We start from the raw sequence: 22,090 nt of genomic DNA, 5'->3' as shown, positions 1-22,090 counted from the left end.
GAGACTTAACAAAAATACAAAACAAAAGCCCTACCTAGCTGGATAGAGTGTCAATTTGCAGACCAAAGGGTCCCAGGTTCGATTCTGGTCATGGGCATGTACCTTGGTTGCAGGCTCCTCCCTGGTTTGGGCCCTGGTCAGGGCATGTGCAGGAGGCAACCGATGGATGTGTTTCTCTCACATCAATGTTTCTTTCTCTGTCTTCCCCTCTCTCTTCCACTCTCCCTAACAGTCAATGGAAAAAATATCCACTGGTGAGGATTAATAACAACCCCTCCCCAAATCTGGTGAAAAGTGTAATAATAATAAAATGAAGGGCATAAATAACATAAAGATAAATGCTCTGTGCCTCAGTTGATTAAGGACCTGTTGGCGTTGGGCCCCTGTCATAAGCATGGAGGATACAATGATGTCCAGACAAAGAGAGTTGAGGTTTTCAGAACACTGACAGCCACCATGCTAGGGCAGCTATAAGGAGTGGGTAGGTTTCTCTGAAAATCTTGATTGTGAGCCCAAATGAAAGCTTACCCCACACTATTTACCCCTTTTACCACGATTGCATGGAAAAAGCATTAAAATTTGGGGCTCCCTGGAATCCATCCCTTATTGGGAGATAATTTAGAAGGAGGTCACTGTGATCTCTATTAAAAATGTTAGTGGAATAAAAATCTTGGAAAATACATTTAATGTGTGATAATTTTAAGCATTTAATAAAAACTCTTGATGTTGAAAATTATTCTTTGAGCATTAGGTTGGAGTCTTAAAATGTTTCCTTCTGTGTACGGTAGAAAGAGATAAGAGAATGAATCCTTTCTGCACATCTACTAGTATTAGGTGCCAGGCCCTGGGTATCAGGGGGAACCAAGATCTTTGAGTAGAAGATGGATTTCTACCTTGGAAGTTGCATTTTTATATAATGGGGATAATGTTTATGTGGGTCCTTTTAAAATTATTTCTCTTTGGTGTAATTTTATTCCCTCAGAGCATTTACTTATTTTATTTCTAAAATTTTGTTTTCTAGAAATGGGTGCACCAACTCTTACCATAAATATTTTTTGTTTCATTTTTGGATTAGGTGGAAGGGACCTATAGATGCTGCATCTTCTCTCCAATTTGTTATTTTTAAATTATTTTCCCCATTTTAACTCATGTTGGTAACAGCAGGATTATATATTTGTTTTCAGCAAATTGGAATCTTATTTGGAATATGTTATGTATCTTAATGAAAAAGAAAGAAAAAATGCATCATAGCACAACTTCCTATAGTGACGTTAGAGCTCTAAGGGTTGTCCATACATCCATTAGGCTATCCATCCATCTATCCATCCATCCTTTATCTGTTGAATAGCTACCTTGTGCAGGGTACTTTGGTAGATGCGATGGTTTATATTAAGAACTGTAAAACAGGAGCCACTGTCTTTAAAGAGGTTTTGATCTAAGAAAAATGGACAGACAGGTTCTTGACTATCACAAGGAAATTCCATGAAAGCAATTTTAACAGCTTTGTGTTTGTATTACTGGGTCTATATTCTTGGTCATAGGTGACAGAAATTCAGAACAAACTTCACTTAGTGGCATCTGACCTCAGAGACAGCTGGATTCAACGGCTCAAGTGGCATTTTTAGTGTTTTATCTTTTTTTTGTACTCCTATTTCTCTTCTGTGTGTGAATTTATTCCTGGATAGTCCCCTCACGGCAGAAAAATGGAAGCCCCATCCTGTATAATCTTTCAGCTATCACCCAAGAGAAAGAGAGAGAGAGAGAGAGAGAGAGAGAGAGAGAGAGAGAGAGAGAGAGAGACTGACTCTGTCTGGACCAGCATTCATCTATTTAATTTTAGGGAGGATTCTCATTGGTCTAGTTGAGGTCACATGACCAAGTCTAAGCCCGTCATCATGATCAAAGGGATGAAATTCTCTGTTCAGCCAGAGTCACCAGTTTATTCCTATATTTGAGGCTTTGGGAGGTAGAGGAAAGTTCTTACAGAGAGTGCACTAGGGCTATGTGGGGTTTGTGAAATGTGTTTCCTAAAAGGAAAAATTGTTATTGTTACTGACAAAGGCAGAGAGAGGGATGCTGGGCCAGGACAAGAGAAAGTGGGGAGGAAGGGAGGGAGAGAGAGAAAAGGGGAAGGGAATCTGCTTCAATGTTTTAGGAGCTAAAAGGAGGGAGTGATTGCTACTCTTGGAATGTGAGGAAAGGTGTCATTTGTCTTGCTTGTGATGATGCCAGCATCCCTGTGGCTGTTGCCATAAGGGTGAACTGCCTTTGAGAGACTTGGAAATGAACGCATTTCCAAGTTATTTTCACCTCTATGCACAGGGTGAAAGGGGAGGGAAACTAAAATTGTTAGTTGAAAGAGTGATAAAAATTAAGAAAAATGAAGCCTGGTGAACCTGTCATTGACCTTGACACCTACTCAATCCTGGTTTCTTCTCAATCACACTCACTTTTGCTCCCCTAGCTAATTTTTTTTTTTTTTTTTTTTACATGGTGGGGTTAGGTTGGGTGGGGAAAGATCACGTTGGGCACTGTGGTAAGATTGTATGGATGTTACCCATTCTTTTATGTTCTGTCTACATTCTGAGTCAATGGTTTTCACTCTGCTTTTTTGCAGTTACATTGCAAATCAGAAAAGGTTAGAAATCATCAACGAGGATGATGTTGAAGCTTACGTGGGACTGAAGAATCTGTGAGTACTCAGGGCTTGTGTACTTAACCTCAGAACTTCTTCTTATGTTCTATTAGAATTAGGTGGCTTTCATCGATTAGTTCTAACATGCGTGCAATTATGTTTTCATAGGACAATTGTGGATTCAGGATTAAAATTTGTGGCTCATAAAGCATTTCTGAAAAACAGCAACTTACAGCACATGTAAGTAACAGTTGTCTTTTGCTTCCCCGGGCCCGATTTACTAAAAAATTTGTCCTCTCTGCTTATGTTCCTTCTTTTCCAACTCTAACCTCACTTTTTAAAAATTAGTATAACTGTGACAATAGCTTAGAATCATTATCTTTGACTTCTGAATAGCTTTAGAGGGGTATTAGAACAGCCTGTTTATTCCCTTTCATGAATTTCTTGGCCATTTCCATCTTGGACGGAGCAATAGGCCAAGGCAAGAATCTGATGTGAAAACTATGTCCTTGATTCTTTTCCTTGGAATCATGACATTGCCTGGAAGACATTAAACCAGTGGAATGGAAAGACACTGACTTGGCCATGGCCTTTTCAGGGAGCTCACAGTTACTAATGCCTTGCCCCCCACAATAGGTCCTCTTTTGAAGTTTCATTTAAAAAAAGCTATCTGTCATGATTGACAGAAGTGGAGAAAAGTCAACCATGGGACATGCCAAAGGTTCAGACAATTATTAACAATAGCAAATGCTTCCCCTGAAGTCATGTTGAAGGTTTTTCAGCTGAAGTCAGTTATAAATAAATAGGGACAGTGGGAGCTCTTAGGCTGCTGGCTGCTAAATCCTGTTAGATGATAGCACTTAGTCAACAAGGTGTGGCCTTTCAAAAAGGTTTCATCATTAAACAGAGAATCACCCACTCCTAAGCTCAGACTGGTGTCCCCATGTCCTGATTTTCAGTGTAACCTTCTGTTGGAGGAATGTTGCCTGCATTCATTGGGCCTTTGGTGCTTTGCAAATTATTTGTAACAATACCTTATGTGTCTCATAGTCACCTGCATTATCTCACTTGGTTTTTCTAACAAGTGGTAGGGAAAATCATTTTTATTCCCATTTCATGGACAGAAAATCAGACTGAGGAAGATGTTGGACTTTCTCAGGTATAGAGGTTGGAGACAGAATTATGGTTCCAGGACTTGCTCCTGGCCATGGTCTTCTAATAAGAGTACAGGAAATAAAATCTGTGTCATCCCTAAGATTCAAGGATCAGCGTTCTGGTAACATCTGTCCTCTTTCTGTTCTTGGGGAGACTAGTTCCCCAACTGATTTTCAGGCCGGTTATAAAAGAAATCATTCTCTTAGAGCAGATTGCCTGGACTCTCTATGGAGATTTTTGATATTATGAAAAACCTTAATTTCATAAAGCCACTAGGTTGACTTCATATTTTATAGGTGGAGTTAATGATGAAGACAATTTAAAAATAAAGCCTATGGAATTAAGATAAAAAGCATTTGGCAAAAATGTGACAAAACTCCAAGGAACTTTATTAACACATTTCACTAAATGCTGTTTGGCACCATCTCTGCAGTCAGTTTGCCTGAACAAGTCTGATGGCTGCGTAGGCCTTGACAGCATAAACAAGAGAGAAGCTGGAGAGAAGAAAAAAGGCAAAATGCTCTAATGCAGTCACTTACATGTATTAATGACCTCAGTAGTTAATTCCGGTATTTTCATTACACCTGACTTTAGACCCTAATTGCTCAACAACCACATTTTACTGGTTGTCTTACCAAATCATTTCCCCTACTGTTGTGATTTTTGTTTAGTGGGCTATGATTAATTGCAGTGTTAGTAATAGACTAGTTTATTTCTTTATTGTGCCTCTTATATTTTCCCTACTTTCCTTGTTGCAAGCTATTTCTAGGAAACCAAAGCTACCTTGTGTATTTTTGCTACTATCTGGTAGAATATTTTTAATGGCATTCTATGTATAAAGCCCAGCATTTTCCCTATCTTCCAAAGATGTGCCATTTGAAAATAGGAAACCAATGAAGTAGGCCTATCCTATACAGTTTCATTAAAAGCCAATAATTTGGAAGCCCAGTCACTGGGCAGATTGATATTTGTAGGCATAGTTACACAGTAAGGCTAGTGTTCAAACTGTTATGAAGGAATCATGAAATGTCCATAAGCTTCATTGATTTATGTCATGAAAGAGGCTCTAATCACCCAACTAAGGAATTAAATTGTGTGGTTGGCTTTTAAGGATGGTGGGGAGGGAGGAGAGAATCAAGTCAAGTGCTTGCCTTTCCAGACCTTAGTCCCAACCTCGGTTTAAGATCAAGAACTTGGGGCAACTGGCTTCCTCTTCCCTGATTTCCCACAAGTAAATTTCACCCTTAACTTGAATATCAGCATCACGGGTGACAGTGAGCTGGGAAGGAAATGTGTTTCAGAAGCTGTTTCTTGATGTCCCTGGGATATGCTGATTATCTCTGCTAGTTTCGCCTACGGTATAAAATCCTGCAGAAGAGCATTGCACTTGGGGTTTAAGGAAATTCAGATTGGCTCCTGCCTCTCACTTTCAGCACTCCCCTCCACCCTGCTCATATTTGCAGGCCTGGGGACTCTCCAGAGGCCCTGTAACTGGTCACTGAGTTTATTTCTTGGTGCCTTCATTCCTGCCTGGCCCTGAGAATCCAGAGACTGTGAGAAAAGCCAGCTTTTGTGTTTTCCAGGGGCTTTGCAGAGGTGCTAATTAGCTCCTTTGCAAAGTCCTATAATCAAACAGTAAGAGGATTGTGGATTTTTCCCCTCTCCTCCTCCTTCTTTTTGGCTTTTGGCCCCAATAATAAGTATGGTTCATAAAACTCATCTTGTTCTTTGGCGCGTAACCCAGCTCTGGGCTGTGCTGCTGGCAGCCCAATAGGGGCAGCTGCGCCCGGTGCCGGCTCGCTGGCTGACCCGGGAACCTTGACAATAAGTATCATTTTTCTTTGCTCCTCTCCTGTTCTTCTTGGAAGGAAGAGCAGGTTCCCCTGTACTCCCCCCCCCCCCAACCCCCCAGAAGGCTTGGGATTTCTGATGAAGATGAAAATATTTGTGTCTCCAAGACTGTGGGGAAGATAGGCAGATTGACTTTTCAATGTATAATACTCCAATGAAAGCCATTCTTAATCCACATTCCAAAAGAAAAGATTTATGTAGGCACATTTTTTAACTTCCTGGCGGAGATTTTCTTCATGTCGGGGAGCATTCCATGTTCCAAAAGAGAAGATGGATGCATAGAAGGAAGTGGGCACCCTTGTGTAGGTAGGGGTTTGGGTGAGTGGAAATGCCAGTATAGAATAAGGCTGGGAGTGGACACATACATACATGTGGCACAAAAGTGGCCCTTTCTATATTCATCAGCTGCCTAGTTTGAGACCATGCATTAGCTCCTGGGTTGTAACCTCTTTCTGAAGGAGACTGGTCAGACACACCCAGATACTTTTAACTTATGACTTTGTTCCGCTGTTTGACCAGCCTCAGGTCAGGGTCCAGGATTACTTTCACCCTCAGATCTCCCATTCTTATCTGACTCTCAGCCCAACACTCACTCTCCTGAGCAGGAAACGGATACTGAAGGGCTCATTGCAGTTCGTTGAGGTGTTGGCTGTTTTTGTAAAAGTTGGTGTTTATTTTATATTCATATTATTTACTAAACACATGTCTAGAGGACCAACCACTGGACACTTTTTAAGTAAATTCAACTAGTAAACAAATTCACAGAGGGAGTCAGCTGCCAGGATTATGGCTTAGAATTTTCCAAATCAAGGTCTCATAGCATTGATCACTGGAAACTGAAACTCTTGCCCATTGAAAAGACTACATGTTTGGAACATGTAGGTAAATTCAGTATTATTTTTCCCATAACAAATATGACATCTTTTCTTTGATTGGTCCAAATCTTAAAATGACATGTAGTTAGAATAGTTCAAGAAAAATTCTGACATACTCCACATAATCTCCTGTTGTTCTCTTCATGGCATTATCTAGTTATTAGAAATCCTATAGAAATGATCTCAGCAGAGTTTATTAATCAATAACTGTTTTCTCTCCTATGAGGATGTGTTAAATCCAGTTCATATCCAGAGTTCTGTATGTCACATGACTTCAAAATATTCATGACACTCATTTTAAAGCATCTTTTCTCTCTGGTGATTTTATGGTTTTAAATTAAATTTAATTTAATCTTTCTATTAGTTGTTCAAAAGGTCAGAAATCTCTAGGAGGTATATAACTTGGCTCTGAATCAGCATATGAAAAATAAGCTTTTGGGTAAAAAAGAGACTTAACATAGACAATAGGAAAATTATGTTCCACCCCCTGCTCTCCTACCCACCATTGGTAAGAATGATAGGTAGGAGAAGCAGGAAAAACTAAACTATCACTTCTGGTAAAAGAAAGAAATGATTGGGTTTAAGTAAGGCATGGACCATGATCAAATAAAATTATATTGTGAAAAAAATCTTGATTTGAATACTTTATTTCTGAAATATGTCATTTTAGATTCACATTTAATCTTTTTTTATTCCTTTCAGCAATTTTACTCGAAATAAACTGACGAGTTTGTCTAGGAAACATTTCCGTCACCTTGACTTGACTGAGCTGTAAGTAATGATTTTGTGTTTTGTTTTTTTTTCAAGGAAAAGGGCAATTAAGTATTTTTTTAAATGAGTGATGCTGCAGATCTATTTTTATGTCAAAATTCTTGAAAAATGATTTCTCAAGTTTTAGTTACTTGTTTTTTTCCCCCTTAAGAAGACAGGATTGAGTAATAAAAATTAGAAACCACAATAGTAATATGTTGTTTATGATAAGTTTAAATGTTTTTACATAAATGATTTATTTTGTAATGGAGGGAAAATATTTAAATGTGTTGATGACTAATAGCCAGAATTTCCAAGTGTGTTCAATTTTTGTGTTATCACCATGAAGCAGATGTGAATTGTTGACATTCTTATGGTTAAAGGTGCCTAAAGAACCCTGCAACAGAGGTTCTGTGTAGCAGAGGTGGGCCAAAATGGACAAGGCCTTTGAATACCAGGCAAAGCTTTTGCTTAAACTGTATGTGGCCTGAGTTGTAGGGTCTACCCCATTCACAAGGAAATTGGGCAGATTAGAAGATGTCACTAGTGGAGCAACAGCAAGCTAATTGGTAGCAATGAAGGTTACATGATGAAAGTCTTAGTGATTGGCAATGATTTTAAATAAACTGAATTCAAGTAGTTGAAGTACTAGGTTTCTAACACAGGAGTAGACAAATTAAAAACTTAAGGAAGATACACAAAATAGAATAAGATACTCTGTAAAAATTTTAAGCATCACTGCAGAACATTTTCTTGCTTGGTTAAAAATTAGAGTTCTGATTCCAAATTCACATGTCTCAATATTCTCCCTGCAACATATTTAATGAATTCATTCAACAAATGTTAATTGTGTGCCTGTTACAAATCAAAGTAACATGGTAATAGGCCATGGCGATAGAAGATCTCTGTGGTCCAGGATTCTGCTATGTGGTGGGAGAGGTAGAAGTCTAACATGCACATGTAATAATAATCACTTCAAAAAGAGTTTGCACAATGAGCTAGAGGAAGAAGCCAGTTGTCCACCAGCATTATGTGGTCATAGGAATATCTTTATATGTATAACTGAAGAACCCCTGGCTTCTTCATCCCCTCTGATGATTCAACCAGACTTTCTTTTTAGAATGATTCTTTAGTTTTTCATGTACTCAGACTGCCAGGAAATAGCTTGAATTAGTGGGGCTTAAACATTGTGGATCTCCTCTGCATTGTATTCCATATCTAGTCGCGCCAAATCTTATTTTGGTGTTGGAGGGATACTTGGAGGCCATCAAGCAGACACAAATTAAAGAGTCGTCCATGATCACATTTCCCCAAAGAAATTCCCAGAAAAGTCTCCAGGGATCCCTGAGATTCTTAGAACCCGACCAGAAAACCACAGGAGTAAATGATGCTGCAAAGCCCAGGTCCGGTCCTCACGGAAATCTTAAGTATTGTGGTTAATTCCAGGCAGAGCCTATGTAACGATTTTAAATGGCCTCATTTAAAGGCTCATTACCATAAATGGAATTCATCTTAAATAGGCCACTGAGTATTATAAATAAGCATTTAAAGATTTTTTTCTTGTGGTTTTTATTTTCCTCTTGACTATTTCCTCCTTCACCAGTCGGCAGGCCACAGGAGTCCAGGCAGCATAGCTGAATGGTGGCTTTCTCTCAGCAGATCTCACAGTGGGCTTAGAGGCTCAATCTGGAGCTCACTGCCCTTGCTTTCTGAACTCCTGAGCTTGGTGTGTGTGTGTGTGTGTGTGTGTGTAGCCATGTGAGCACGTGCGCATATGCATGCCAGAGGCCCAAGAGCTCCCTTGCAGATTCTCTCTCTTACATTCACTCCACCTTTCTTGCATCAATCAAATGAACTGTGGTTGCAGAAAGCTGTGAGCACCACCCGATTAGCTCTCACACTTCAGTCCTAGCATTGGATTTACAGTCTCATTTTAAATGAAGATGACACTTTTCTGCCCCCCACTGAAGTTTGAGCTTATTAAATAACACTTTGATCTCTAGCCTGACCAGAAATAAGTATGGTAGTATTTCTGAAAACTTACTGTTGGCATCTTCACTTAAGATCTTCTTAATAACTGTATGATAACAGTAATAAAATGGTTACAGCACCTTATTTACCCCCATTTTATGAGACACACTCTTTTTTTCTTACATTACAGCTATTTCTGTACTTATCTTGTTTCCCTATTATTCTGAAAGGTCTTATATCACTTTGCATCTTTTAGCCTTTACAGTGGTGTTTGCACACAGCAGAAGCTCAGTAAGCATTAGATAAATTAATGAATAATAAGTAGTTACTAATATGTTTTAAGGGTAGGTATGACTTTCAAAGATGGCTGGTTAGAAAGAATTCATAATTTTGTAGTGCTTCAGGAACATGAATGTAGTTAAAATCAAAAAAGAGAAGCCTGACTGGGTTTCATTTTTGTTCCATGTAGGATCTTGGTGGGCAATCCGTTCGCATGCTCCTGTGATATTATGTGGATCAAGACTCTTCAGGAGAGTAAATCCAGTCCAGAAACTCAGGATTTGTACTGCCTAAATGAAAGCAGCAAGAATATTCCCTTGGCGAACCTGCAGATCCCCAATTGTGGTAATTCACTTTTAAGTCAATGAGTTCTAGTTGCTATTAATTATTCTAATTGCCTTGGTGTGGTAGAGAGTCTGGGAAGATTACCACTACCCAGATTTTATACAGTATGCTGTTATGTCTCCAATGAATTGGGCAACATTTGTGTGCAGTGTGGAGAAATCATTTGGGAGCAAGTTTGCTGAACATTTTTTGCAAGTAGAATATTAATTTTGAATGAATGACTTTAAAGTGCACAGAGAAAAAAAAGCACACACTGTATTCCTTTGTTTCTTTGTTCATTCGTCCATCCATTCATCCATCCATCCATCCATCCATATATCAAAAAAGTATCTGCTAAGAGTGCAGTACCCCATTGGCCACATACAGCAGTCCTCGGGTTATGTCAGACTCGACGTACATTGCTTCGCGGTTACGTCGCCATCTCCCATTTACAGTATTTATTTTAAAAAAAAGTTCCGTCATTTCGACGTATGTACATATGTGCTTTATGTTTTTTATTATTTATTTACCACAAGTAAAGGTCAGGAATTGTTATCTTTCTTTTAATTTTTTTTTTTTACTGTTTCACATCATTACTGCTGTGTATGTGCTCCAAGTGAGTGACTGGGTGCTTATGTTCGTGGATTCTGACTTATGGCGAAAATCGCGTGACATCACACCGCAGGAGGTAACCTGAGGACCTACCTTATATACTTGGTTGGCCCTCAGGCCATGTAGAGGGAAGTATTTCAAGGTGATAAAGTGTCCTGGAAGCATAAGAAAATGCAGTTCAATCCAGATGCCAGATGTCTATGTCTCTGGATGGGGCGCCTCAGATTTTCCCTTACAAGCGCTTTATCCCAGGTCTAAGTTCAAAATCTCTTCTTTCACCCTTGTCCCCACTCCTCTCCTCAGCAGTTACACCTTCAGAATGTAAAATGGCACCATGTGATGAAATCACAGCTCTCTGTGAGGACTAGTGTGTTTATAGGGAAGTAGAATCCAAGGGTGCCTGTTAGGATTTTACCACTAAGGGCCTCTGGGACATACCTCTACAATATTATTTCTCTGTTGAAATTTTAATCAGTTAGTCAACCAGTTAAACAGTTCACAATGATATTTGATCTTCTGGTCTAGAGGCGACTCAGCAGGAAGCTAGGTAGCATTGGTTCTCCACCGCCCTGAGGTATCTTCATATTGACCATAAACATCCGGTTCTTTGTTTTCAGAGGACCCTATTGTTTGGGGTCAGTTTTCATTTAAGGAAAATATAACTGCTGCTTATTTTTAATGAGAATGTAATGAAAGGAAAGATAAGTGTTCACTTCTGACCCTGAAGGAGCTTAGAAATAGCAGTTACCCTTCCCACAGATTTTTCTGTAATAACTAGAGATGTTTGGCTTTAGAATGGGAGAATCGGGCTTGGTTCCCTTGCCAACTTCCCTCAGCTTTCTTTGCTAGCCACGGGTGAAAATAATAAACACTTTTAATATATATCTTTTCCTGATAAGAAGGTAACTGTTCTCTGTTCTGGCATAAATTTGTGCTGCTGAGAGAAATTGCCTAGAGGGACAAGAAATGCAATGTTGAGTCACCTGGCCTCTTGGCCAGCTCCCAAATCCCCACGGCTGTTGTGACCACATTGGTTCAGCAACCACTGAGAGGAAAAAAGAGAAAGCATCTAACTCCTGCTCTGATTTCACAAACTGCACTTAGTAGATGTCTGTTTTGTCCTTGCCTGAAACCATTCTATTTCTTTGATTTTAATTTTCAGCCTCATTGTCTCGACAGCATTCTGATAATGTACTCACTGTATGGGATGTTGACAGGCTATAGTGATTGTGAAAGGGGAACCATAGCAGTGACCTGGTCCTTATTTTTGCTGATTGATTTGTCAATTTTCAATAATTTTTATATGATTCCTACAATTAGTCAATGCATTCTGTGTATGAGAGTGAGACTGAATCCACGTCAGAGAGAGCATGTGCTTGCTTGATTGAGTAGGATCTGTTTATATTCATGATAACATTCACAATTAATTTCACTGTCACCAATGCTTTTCAAAAAGCAACATTATAAAAGGAGAATTGACAGACTTATTTTTTTTTACCACTTTTATGTTCTTATGTTTTATTTTTCTGTTATTTCAAGTGTTTTTTTACTTATTTATAATTGTACAAATCATGTTGATACATTTTGTTGTAAAAATAACTCCCTATATATTGTATATAAAGCATGTCTTTTTCTTGTTTGTGACCATTTCAGGTTGGTAGTCATAGATCTATCATATTTTTTTAATCATTGCCTGGTATTTGTGGCAGAATAAATCTTACATTAAATCTTCCATATTGATGGACATTTAGCTTCCCATTTTTCATTGCTACAAAAATGTTTCAATAAGCATATGGACAGATGCAAAGATTTTTCTAGAGAACATAGTAGGAATCATATTTTTTTGGTTCATATGGTTTACACTTTAAAAAATGGTTGTACTGATTTATAGCCACCCCAGAAAAGTATATCTTGATATTAGCAAATGTATTCTTTGTCTCTCTAAAAACTACATGGTACGTAATTGCTTTTTAGTTTGCATTTTGCTGATTGCTATTGAGTATCTTGTGAACATTGTGTTTATTCTTCAGTGAACTACCTATTTATATCCTTTGTCTAGTTTTCCTTTTTTTTTTCTGTTTCTTCCATTGGTAGTGTTATTTGTTTTATTTTTTCTTAATTCTTTGAATATTATAAATTATGTTTCTGTAAATGTATAATGATAAGATATTTACCATACATATTTAAATATATTTCTGTAAGTATCTAGAGATAACCCTTCATAAGACAAGATACTTTTACTTCTCTTTACTTCTTTCTCTCATTCCTCAAATTGTTTTCATCTGAGATTTTATTTTAGGATTTACTTATTTTTTTCAGATTTTTATTTATTGATTTGAGAGAAAGAGATTAAGAGAGAGAGAGAGAGAGAGAGAGAGAGACAGACAGACATCGACATCTATTTGTTGTTACACTTACTTCTGCATTCATTGGTTGATTCTTATATGTGCCCTGACCAGGGATCGAACCCACAACCTTGGCGTATTAGGAGGATGTACTAACCAACTGAATTCTCTGACCAGGGCATTACTTGATTTTTTTAAAGATTTACTATTTTTTGTGTTCCACTGATCTTTGTATCTTATTACTTCCTCTTGGAGTGGTTTTTCATTTTGCTGGAATGTGTTCTCTAATATTTTTTTCAGAGAAATTTCAAAAATAAAATTGTCCCATTCTTGCCTGGTGGAAAATCAGCCTGTATTTTTTTTCCCAGTGGTATTGACTGAGTATAAAGTTCTAGACTCAAAATAGCTTCTTAGGATTTTGCAGATTTTTCTTGTTTTCCAGTGTTGCTGATGAGATGCTTGAGGCCAAGCTGATGCTTATTTCTTGATAAGTAACCTCTGCTTTTCCTTCTGAAGCTTTTAAGAGTTTCTCCTAATCCATGTTATTTTTAAATTTTAGAACAATGAAATTAGGTGTGTTTGTGTTTAAGAATTTATTCTGGTCAAAATACAGCATACCCTTTTAGTACAGGTGTTCCTGTCTTTAGTTCTGGAAGAATTTTCTAATTTATTTAGATGAATGTTTCCACTTCTGGCTCCTCCCTTCATACCTCTCAATCTTTCTGTAATACTTTCCATCTGCTTGTCTTTTTGTGCTGCATTAAGGGAAAATTGGTTTCCTCACTACTTTACCCTTCAGCTATTTCTGCAGCTACTGAACTTTTCTCTTCCAACAGTCAGTTTTTAATTTCTGCAATCTCTAGTGATTGGTTATTATGATTGAAACGCCTTTTTCCACATTGGAGCTCACCATATCTCTACCATGTCACAGCTCCTAGCATGACTGATTTTCTCCTGACAAGTTCTCACTCATTGCTTCTACTTGGAAGTGGCTACAGCTGTTGTTGGATTCTGAGTCTATGGTGAGGAGGTAAGGGTGGAAAGTCTATTCCTTCTGGTGTTGGCTAATGACCCTGTGGCTTGGCCTCCTTCTGACTCTACTCTGTCCTACAGTCCACCCCTTTAGCCTTGGGTCAACTGAGAGCCTCCCTGTTTCATCTAATAACACATACTATGTATTCATTTAGAGCTGTACTGTTTTTGTTTAATCCCATTTCCCTGCTTTCTCTTGTCCAGAGGTTCCTTATAGTTTCTTATCCATCAACAGTATGCTTCCTTGTTTTTCTGGCTTTAATTTTTTTTTGCGGGGGACTAATTTCTAGAAATTTGAGATGAAAGGCAGATACTTCAAAGTAGGGCTTCGTTAACATGTGTTAATTTTCTTCATGATGGCTTCCAAAATTTTGTTCTTTTTCAAGTTAGATTGAGCAGTAAATTACACTAGACTTTTTTGGATTTAAATTCTGTCTCTGAAACTCCATGCTCAAGGATTCAGATGATCTGCTAATATCTTCAAGTTAGATCTTGTTTGCAACATGGATTCATGCTCAGCGGCTTTTCTTTTGTGTCCCACCCTTTTCAAGCTTTTAAAACATATCTGTTGTGTTTAATTAAGTCACAGTATGCTAAATTCTTCTTATTTCCACTTCTTGTGATCAAACTTTTCTCAAGAGTAACTCCTAAGAGTATGGTCTTATATGTTTTATTGTTGTAAACCAACAATTTGCCAATAACTATGGCCATTCAATTTAGTTAGCAACCAGTAATACTTTAAGTTCAATAACAAAGAGCTATTGGCAATTCATTCTTTATAAGGTAGGTTTTCTTTAAAAATGTCTCCTTTATTAAGGAGTACAAGTTGCCAGTCATAAAAATAGTCACAGGGATGTGAAGTAGAGCATAGGGAATATAGTTGATAGTACTCTAATAACTATGTATGGTGTTAGATGAATACTGGACTTATCAGGGTGATCACTTCAGAAGGTATATATAAATGGCTAATCATGACATTGTCCACCTGACAGTAATATAATATAGAATGTGAACTGTGATTAAAAACAAAATAAAAAAAATCTTCCCACTTTAGTATTTTATCATGTCAGTATTATATTGTGAACAAATTGTCAACATTTTATATGCAAACATGAATCCCCAGACTGCTTAACGTATGCTTTGAACATAATAGGGATTTGATTAATGTTTGCGGAATTGATAATTAATAATTGCATGAACATATTATATTAATGCTCAGATTGGACTGAAATTTTAATATAATGTTGCAGATATTTCATTTTAGTAAAGAGAACCTAAACATATATTTTTTTAGCCAAATTATACCATATTTTGTAGTTCTCTTTGAAATTTTTGTCGTCTTGCATTTTAAACTTTAATTCTGAAATTGTGTGTATTTTTTAAAATTTTGTTTTTCAATTACAGTTTGTGTTCAATCCTTTTTTGTATTACTTTCAGGTGTACAGCACAGTAGATAGATATTCATATAGGTTACAAATCATTGTTGCATTTCAAAAGGATCTTGTTTCTTCTTTTTCCTTCCTCCCTTAGTGATTAAGGAAGCATAACAGGTGGGGCTGGGAAGTTTGTGCAGTTCCCACCAGCAGCACAGTCAACATGGCTCACAATATTTTTCTAACAATCCCCTCTTGCCGTGAATTATGGTAAATGTATTCATGCCGTGAAACACATTGAGGTCTGTTTCTCCACAAGGTTCTTTTTAACCTTAGAAAAACTTTATTGACTGCAAGGCAATAAAATATGTTCATATAACATTTCCACATTATTCAGAAAAAACAGGTGCTGTGAGTGTTGTTTCTGAAGACAGAAACTGAGTCACACAGGTGCTAATGAAGGGAAGTTATTTATCATTCCACAAAAATGTCCCTGCTACTTCTTTTCATGTTTTTCAATGAAATTACTCATCACATAGCATATTTTAAATTTCTGTACTCAGTTTGATCTTCAGTAGTTAGTTTGCAAAAAGACTTTCACTTTAATTGTTTTATACTGTAATTATAATTCAAATCTCTGGAAGAGCGTTTCTTCAGGGAGTGTTAGTAGTGAATGAAATGCTCTGTTTTAACTAGATGGCAAATATATTTAAGAAAGTCTGTATTCCTCTGGGTTAGATCAAAACAATCCTTCAATGCATTTAACTAGTTAGCATGTCCAACAGTGAACATACGGTGGTAATTCAGGTAATGGTTGAAGGACTGTGAAAAAAGGAGACATGTAATATTTTCAACAATGAAGTTTTTTAAAAAATGGTAATATGCATAGTGAACAGAGTTACAAAATTTTGTATAACTTTTTTTTTTAAATATTGCAGTTTTTTTTTTAAACCATGGAGCATCTCAAAGAATTAAGATTATCAAAGAACACACTACACACTTTGGGGAAAGTTTGGTGGACTAGGTCAGTGGTCTGCAAACTCATTAGTCAACAGAGCCAAATATCAACAGTACAACGATTGAAATTTCTTTTGAGAGTCAAATTTTTTAAACTTACACTATATAGGTAGGTACATTGTTATTAACTTAATTAGGGTACTCCTAAGGCTTAGGAAGAGGCACACTCAAGGGGCCAAAAAGCCGCATGTGGCTCTAGAGCCGCAGTTTGCCGATCGTGGGACTAGATGATTACTCAGACCACTGTTGGTTTAAGAATAATAGTTGTAGAAACAGAAGCTTAGTGAACAATTGTTCAACATCCATTGTCTAAACTCTTGCTACTCCAAGTGTGGTCTGTGGAACAGAGAGTTTGTTAGAAATGTGGATTCTGAGGCCCCAACACAGACCTACTGGAAAAAAAACAACGTTTTTAACAAGATCTGCTGGTGACTCATGTGCACATTAAAGCTCTGGTCTAAAGAAAGTCAGCCTTTTTGCTAGATAGTTTATGATTTTCTGCTGAGGTCTACAGGCTGGTATGTTTTTCCTGAACACATCCAGGTCAACAGACACTGACACAGAGGTGTCTGTCTGCCTGGGTAGATGAACATCTCTTAGCTCCAGTGAGGTTTCTCAGAGTGCAGAGGACGCCATCTCTGAAGCTCAAATCAGGATCCCATTACGGTAGTGCTAGAAGCTGTTGGAAGCATTGCTGAGCTTTGCTCTGTTCTTGTGCCGATTTCAAATCTTATTAAGCCAGGAAGTAGTGCCTGGCAAATGGTTTATCCTGCCTTGGCTATTCATGCTTCCCAATTCATTTTTATTGTGCTAATTAAACCTCAAGTGATATTTCAAGTACAGATTGTTTTTTCCATTATTAACTCTTTGGCCAGCATATTAATGCTGTAGAATTAACGTGAGTCAGATGCTTACTCATTTGTGGAAGACTTTACATTTAAAAGATCTAGACTTGGCCAATTTTGCACAGATTCCCTTGGAAACTGCTATGACAGGGTGATACAATTTCTCTATAAATAAAGGAGACTCACTCTTCCTTCACAAATAGCATGTAATTATTTTTTTTTAATGAATCAAATTCCTAAATCATGGATATGTATTGGTATTTATGGTCTGTGCTAAAATGGATATATGCAGTCTGGGAGATAGTGTAGTATAGTTGTATAGATCCTGTGTTTTGGGTTCAAATCCCAGGACAAAGATACTTGGGCAACTTGAGATGTATTTGACTTTTTCAAACTTCATAGTCTGCATTAATTAAATAAGGGCAAAATACTTAACTTTAAGATTGGTTGTAAGGATTAAAATATACAAAAACTTAAAATATTAGAGAAGAATATATGGTTTAGTGAATGCCTATATAAATGCTATTATTGTTACTGTAATTAAACAAATATTTTTAGAACTGTTAGTTATATAAGCTTAGGTTTGAAGAAGAAAACCATAACAGATTTTATAGTGGAAATTAAGATTATGGCATAGGATTCTCTACTGAGAAACTCTTTATTTTTATCCTTTTCTGCTCAGAATTCCTAAACTATGAGATACATTTATAAAATGTAGAGAATTCCTCCCATAGGTTTGTATTTGAGGTACCAAGAGGGGTGTCCCCAAGCTCCATTGGTGTTTTCTGGCTGTGAAGAAGGTCAGACCTTAAAAACAAGCACCATGGCAGGCCCTGGCTCCATGGTCCCTCCAGCATCAGCAGATAAATTTGTAAGTACAAAGAAGATGGCAGAAGAGTCAACAAAGCACACAAGTTAATTGCAAGCTGGAAAGTAGTAACTGACTTAAAGGCTGAGAGTGCTATTTACCAAGTTGGCAATGGGAAAGGCAAGAAGAAGCGTGGTTTATGCTGCAGAACTACTACAAGGCTCAAGAAGTGGCAGTACAGGCAATGCCAAATACAGGGGGTTGGTTGAAAGTCTATTAAGAAGCAGTTAGTCCCATTTTTGTTCCATATATCCTAGGTGCCTGCACCTCTCCCTCCTCAGCATGTTTATTCTCTAAAGAGCATAAAATGCTGGTCACAGGATCTCCAGATAGAGTTGAGGCTGTGAAAACCATAAGAAAATGATGAATTTACATACCGAATATCGATATTTTCAGCCTTCTTCCTTTCCTAAGGAGAACAGGGAAAGAACATTTTTTGAATAATTTGACCAGTCCTTTTCCCAAACGATTTAATAATATTGACATCAGAGAGTACCCAGGAGGAGGCCAATGCTATTTTCCTACATGAAGCCAATAGTGAATAAATATGCAAATTCTTCTAATACCTCATTCTTACGAATGTATGAATGGACACGGATCACCAACTATTTGAGAAAATCTCATAATATAAAAGATACACACAATATGATCAAAGAGAGAAAGGAAAAAAATTACAAGAAACAAAGTTGATATGGAGAGAAAACAATTAAAAAGAAATGATCATTAATATCTCACAGAAATCAGAAGAGACATTGCACCTATAAAAGAAAAACAGGGTGCTATAAAAATAAATACCTGCCGAAACTGGTTTGGCTCAGTGGATAGAGCGTCGGCCTGCGGACTGGGGGTCCCGGGTTCGATTCCGGTCAAGGGCATGTACCTGGGTTGCGGGCACATCCCCAGTAGGAGATGTGCAGGAGGCAGCTGATCGATGTTTCTCTCTCATCGATGTTTCTAACTCTCTATCTCTCTCCCTTCCTCTCTGTAAAAAATCAATAAAATATTAAAAAAAAATAAATACCATTCACTATCAAAAGAATGAGCTTTGGAAAATAAATACATGGGACAGAGGAATGAAAACCCCAGAAGCAGGTTTGAAAGGTAAACCTGAGGAAATCTCCCGGTAAATAGAACAAATATACAAAAATATGGAACATAGGAAAAAAAGGATGAAAAAAAAATTGATGGTATATATAGAAGTTTCAACATCAACATTAGGAGATCTCAGTGGTGAGAAAGCATTGCATCGTAGTTGAGTTGGCATCTTTATTTTCCCTTCCTTAGTGGTACATATGACAGTGTTGTAGCCTATAATCACTGCTGACTTAAATTTGATAAAATGTAACTATTACATATGATGGTTCAGCTGTTTGTAGGGTTTATATTTTTATAATTAAACTTTACATCTAGACAGCCTAACTTCACAGCATATATAAGAGCGTGAAGACAGAGTATGTTGAATGTGCTGTGGGCATGTGGGGAGGGTTGGCCTTCTGTGTGAAAGTGAACCTTATCTTCCACAGCGATTGGTCAGTAGATAGTGTTAACACAGGGAAATCAAGAAGTAGCAACATAGGCATGGTATTTATCAATGTAGAGATCACGGTCAAAAAAGAACCATTAGGAGATGAAATGAGTGCCTATGGGGAATAGGAAATAATGCCACACGGGTGAGGTGAGACTACTGCTTATCACAAACTAGACTGAATGTTTTGCATAACAAGTTTTGTAGAACTATAGACTCTTCAAACTATGTGACTATATATTTTGATTTTAAAAATATATATAGTTTTTAAAAAGTGACCTAGATTATACCACTGACTTCAAGGAGATTTTTCACTTCATAAGCCCTTTTCTTATATCTTGCCTTGACAACTTCTTAATAAATTGGAAAGCTTAATTGTCATGGAATTTGTCACCAAATATTAGAACAAGAAGAAGTTAGAGCTCGGTCTTCTAAATGAACAGCTGAATTTTATAGAAATTTAAAGAAAACACGTGGCTAGAGGAAATGACTCACCCAAGGCCACACAGTGTGAGTCAGATTTAGGGTCGCGGGCTCCTGACTCCTGACTGAGAGTTCATTCCTATTAATTGCACTGCCTCTTGATCCTCATATTCACTTCATTGTCCTGTATAACTCAGAGGACTAGGGGCCTTTTGAAACCCCATGAAAGACACAACATTGCTCTCTATGAATGCTGACAGGAAGGAAGAGTTCTGAAGAGGTCACACCAGTCCCTGCAAGTCAGAACTTGTCGGGAAGTCCTCTGCTACTGGTGGGAATACCATGAGACATGCTGTATAAATCTTGTTTCAGTCTGGTGTTAGTAATAAAGAATAATGGCTTTGTCATTAAGGACTGCATCATAAGGGAAGGGTGTAGCATTGTGAAGCTCAGATGGGTCACAGAATGCTAGGTGGGTGGGTTAATTGCAATATAATGGCCATTGAAGAAGAATTGCCTTTTCTGACCTGTAGGTTACTCCTGAGTTAATCATGTGTCATAGCTCCGTGGGACACAGCTGTTGGGATGAATGCAGTCCCAAGCAGTTTCTGATACCAAGCAAGGGACTAGCTTGACTGGCAGGATCTGACATACTATTACATGCTCTGGGACCTGTCTTCATGTGAAAAATACTGTGATTCCTATATGGTTAAAAGCAATGTAAATACCTGATAGGTGTGATAGTTTAATGAAGTGACAGCCGCATCAATAAATGAAAGCTAGCATTTGAAATGTAAAAGTATTGAAATGATGCTCTCCTGAAATATTGAAAAATGTTTATAAGGTTCAAATTTTCATCAGATAAAGAGTACTTTCGGTTTTTCTACAAAAGAACTTTTCATTGGAATAAGGATCCATCTAACTTTTTTCATCATATCATAAATAGAATGACCAATTTTACCCATCATGTTTAACTGTGATTTACATAGCTTTGAAACATCGTAATACTGTGGTGGTTCAAGCTTCATGCCTTTGAAACATGCTTTGAAATTACATTTTCTTTCCATAGTTGCTGGGAGCCGGTCCATCCTTGCTGTTTCAAGGGACCTGGCATATATGGCATACTGTTCTTAATATGTTTGCTCACCTTCTTGGCACTATGTGTTTTACCCAAGGTCACCTCTCTGAGAAAGGTTGTTTCCCCGGGTAGGGATTTTCCCCTGAAGTTAGGGAGGGAATAAAACCCCTTAACTAAGTGCCAGGCGGGTAATTAATCACTTTAACTACGAACAATCACGCTTAAGCTACATAATCTTTACTCCCTGGAATGGAGATAAGAAACGCCCTAACCTTTGGAATAGAGATTGATAGGATTGGAATCAACTGGTATAAATACAGATGTAACAAGACAACAGCACACAGAACCTAGACACAGAACCTACACAGAACCTAGAGACAGAAGAACTTCACTGGAGAGAACATGGCAAAAGATCCTGGACAGAAACTGAAGACAGAACCTAGAGAAAGAACCTAGCAAGAGAACATGGCAAAAGATCCTGGACTGAACCTGACTACAGAAATTGGCAAGAGAACCTGACTAGAACCTGGTGACTGAACCTGGCTGAAGAACCTAGAGACAGAACCTGGCTACAGAACCTGGATAGAACATGGCAAGAGAACCTGACTAGAACCTGGTGACTGAACCTGGCTGGAGAACCTACAGAACCTGGCAATAGAACCAGGCAAGAGAACCCAACCATGCTGATCAACTGAACGCTGCCTCTGTGTCATTCCTTCTTCGCCGACTCCGTCCACACCTTTGGGGACCCCTGGACCTGCTGGGGTTGGACCCCAGCACATAGTTTGATTCTCTTTCAAAACAGAGGTCTGGTAGTAGGTTAGATTTATGAATTACTAAATTTAAAAATGGATTTATGCAAAATGTAGATGCCTTTCACTCTTTTGTTCTTGACTATAAAAAAGTGGAGGGAGCCTGGCCAGTGTTGATTAGTGGGTGAGCATCTATCTTTGAACCAGGTGGTCACAGTTCACTTCCCAGTCAGAGCACATACCCGGGTTATAGGTTTGATCCCCTGTAGGGGGCATGCAGGAGGCAGATGATCAGTGATTCTCTCTCATCATTGATGTTTCTATTTCTCTCTCCCTCTCCCTTCCTCTCTGAAATCAACAAAAATATATTTTTAAAAAGT

General features: G+C 37.9%; 1 protein-coding gene across 6 annotated transcripts in view; it reads left to right on the top strand.

Moving 5' to 3' along the window:
* Window positions 1–22,090, top strand: part of NTRK2 (neurotrophic receptor tyrosine kinase 2) — a 325,395-nt gene that overhangs the window by 32,675 nt on the left and 270,630 nt on the right. For all 6 annotated transcript variants that reach the window (XM_036330677.1, XM_036330678.1, XM_036330679.1 and 3 more), the window contains 4 exons: window positions 2,618–2,692; window positions 2,804–2,875; window positions 7,219–7,287; window positions 9,707–9,861. In XM_036330677.1, coding sequence (XP_036186570.1) covers window positions 2,618–2,692; window positions 2,804–2,875; window positions 7,219–7,287; window positions 9,707–9,861 — 371 coding nt within the window. The remainder of the gene's footprint in view (window positions 1–2,617; window positions 2,693–2,803; window positions 2,876–7,218; window positions 7,288–9,706; window positions 9,862–22,090) is intronic.

Source organism: Myotis myotis, unplaced genomic scaffold (genome assembly GCF_014108235.1).
Source record: "Myotis myotis isolate mMyoMyo1 unplaced genomic scaffold, mMyoMyo1.p scaffold_m19_p_12, whole genome shotgun sequence".
NCBI lineage: Eukaryota > Metazoa > Chordata > Mammalia > Chiroptera > Vespertilionidae > Myotis > Myotis myotis.
Note: the sequence above shows the minus strand (reverse complement) of the source record. Positions and strands in the feature narration are given on the sequence as shown.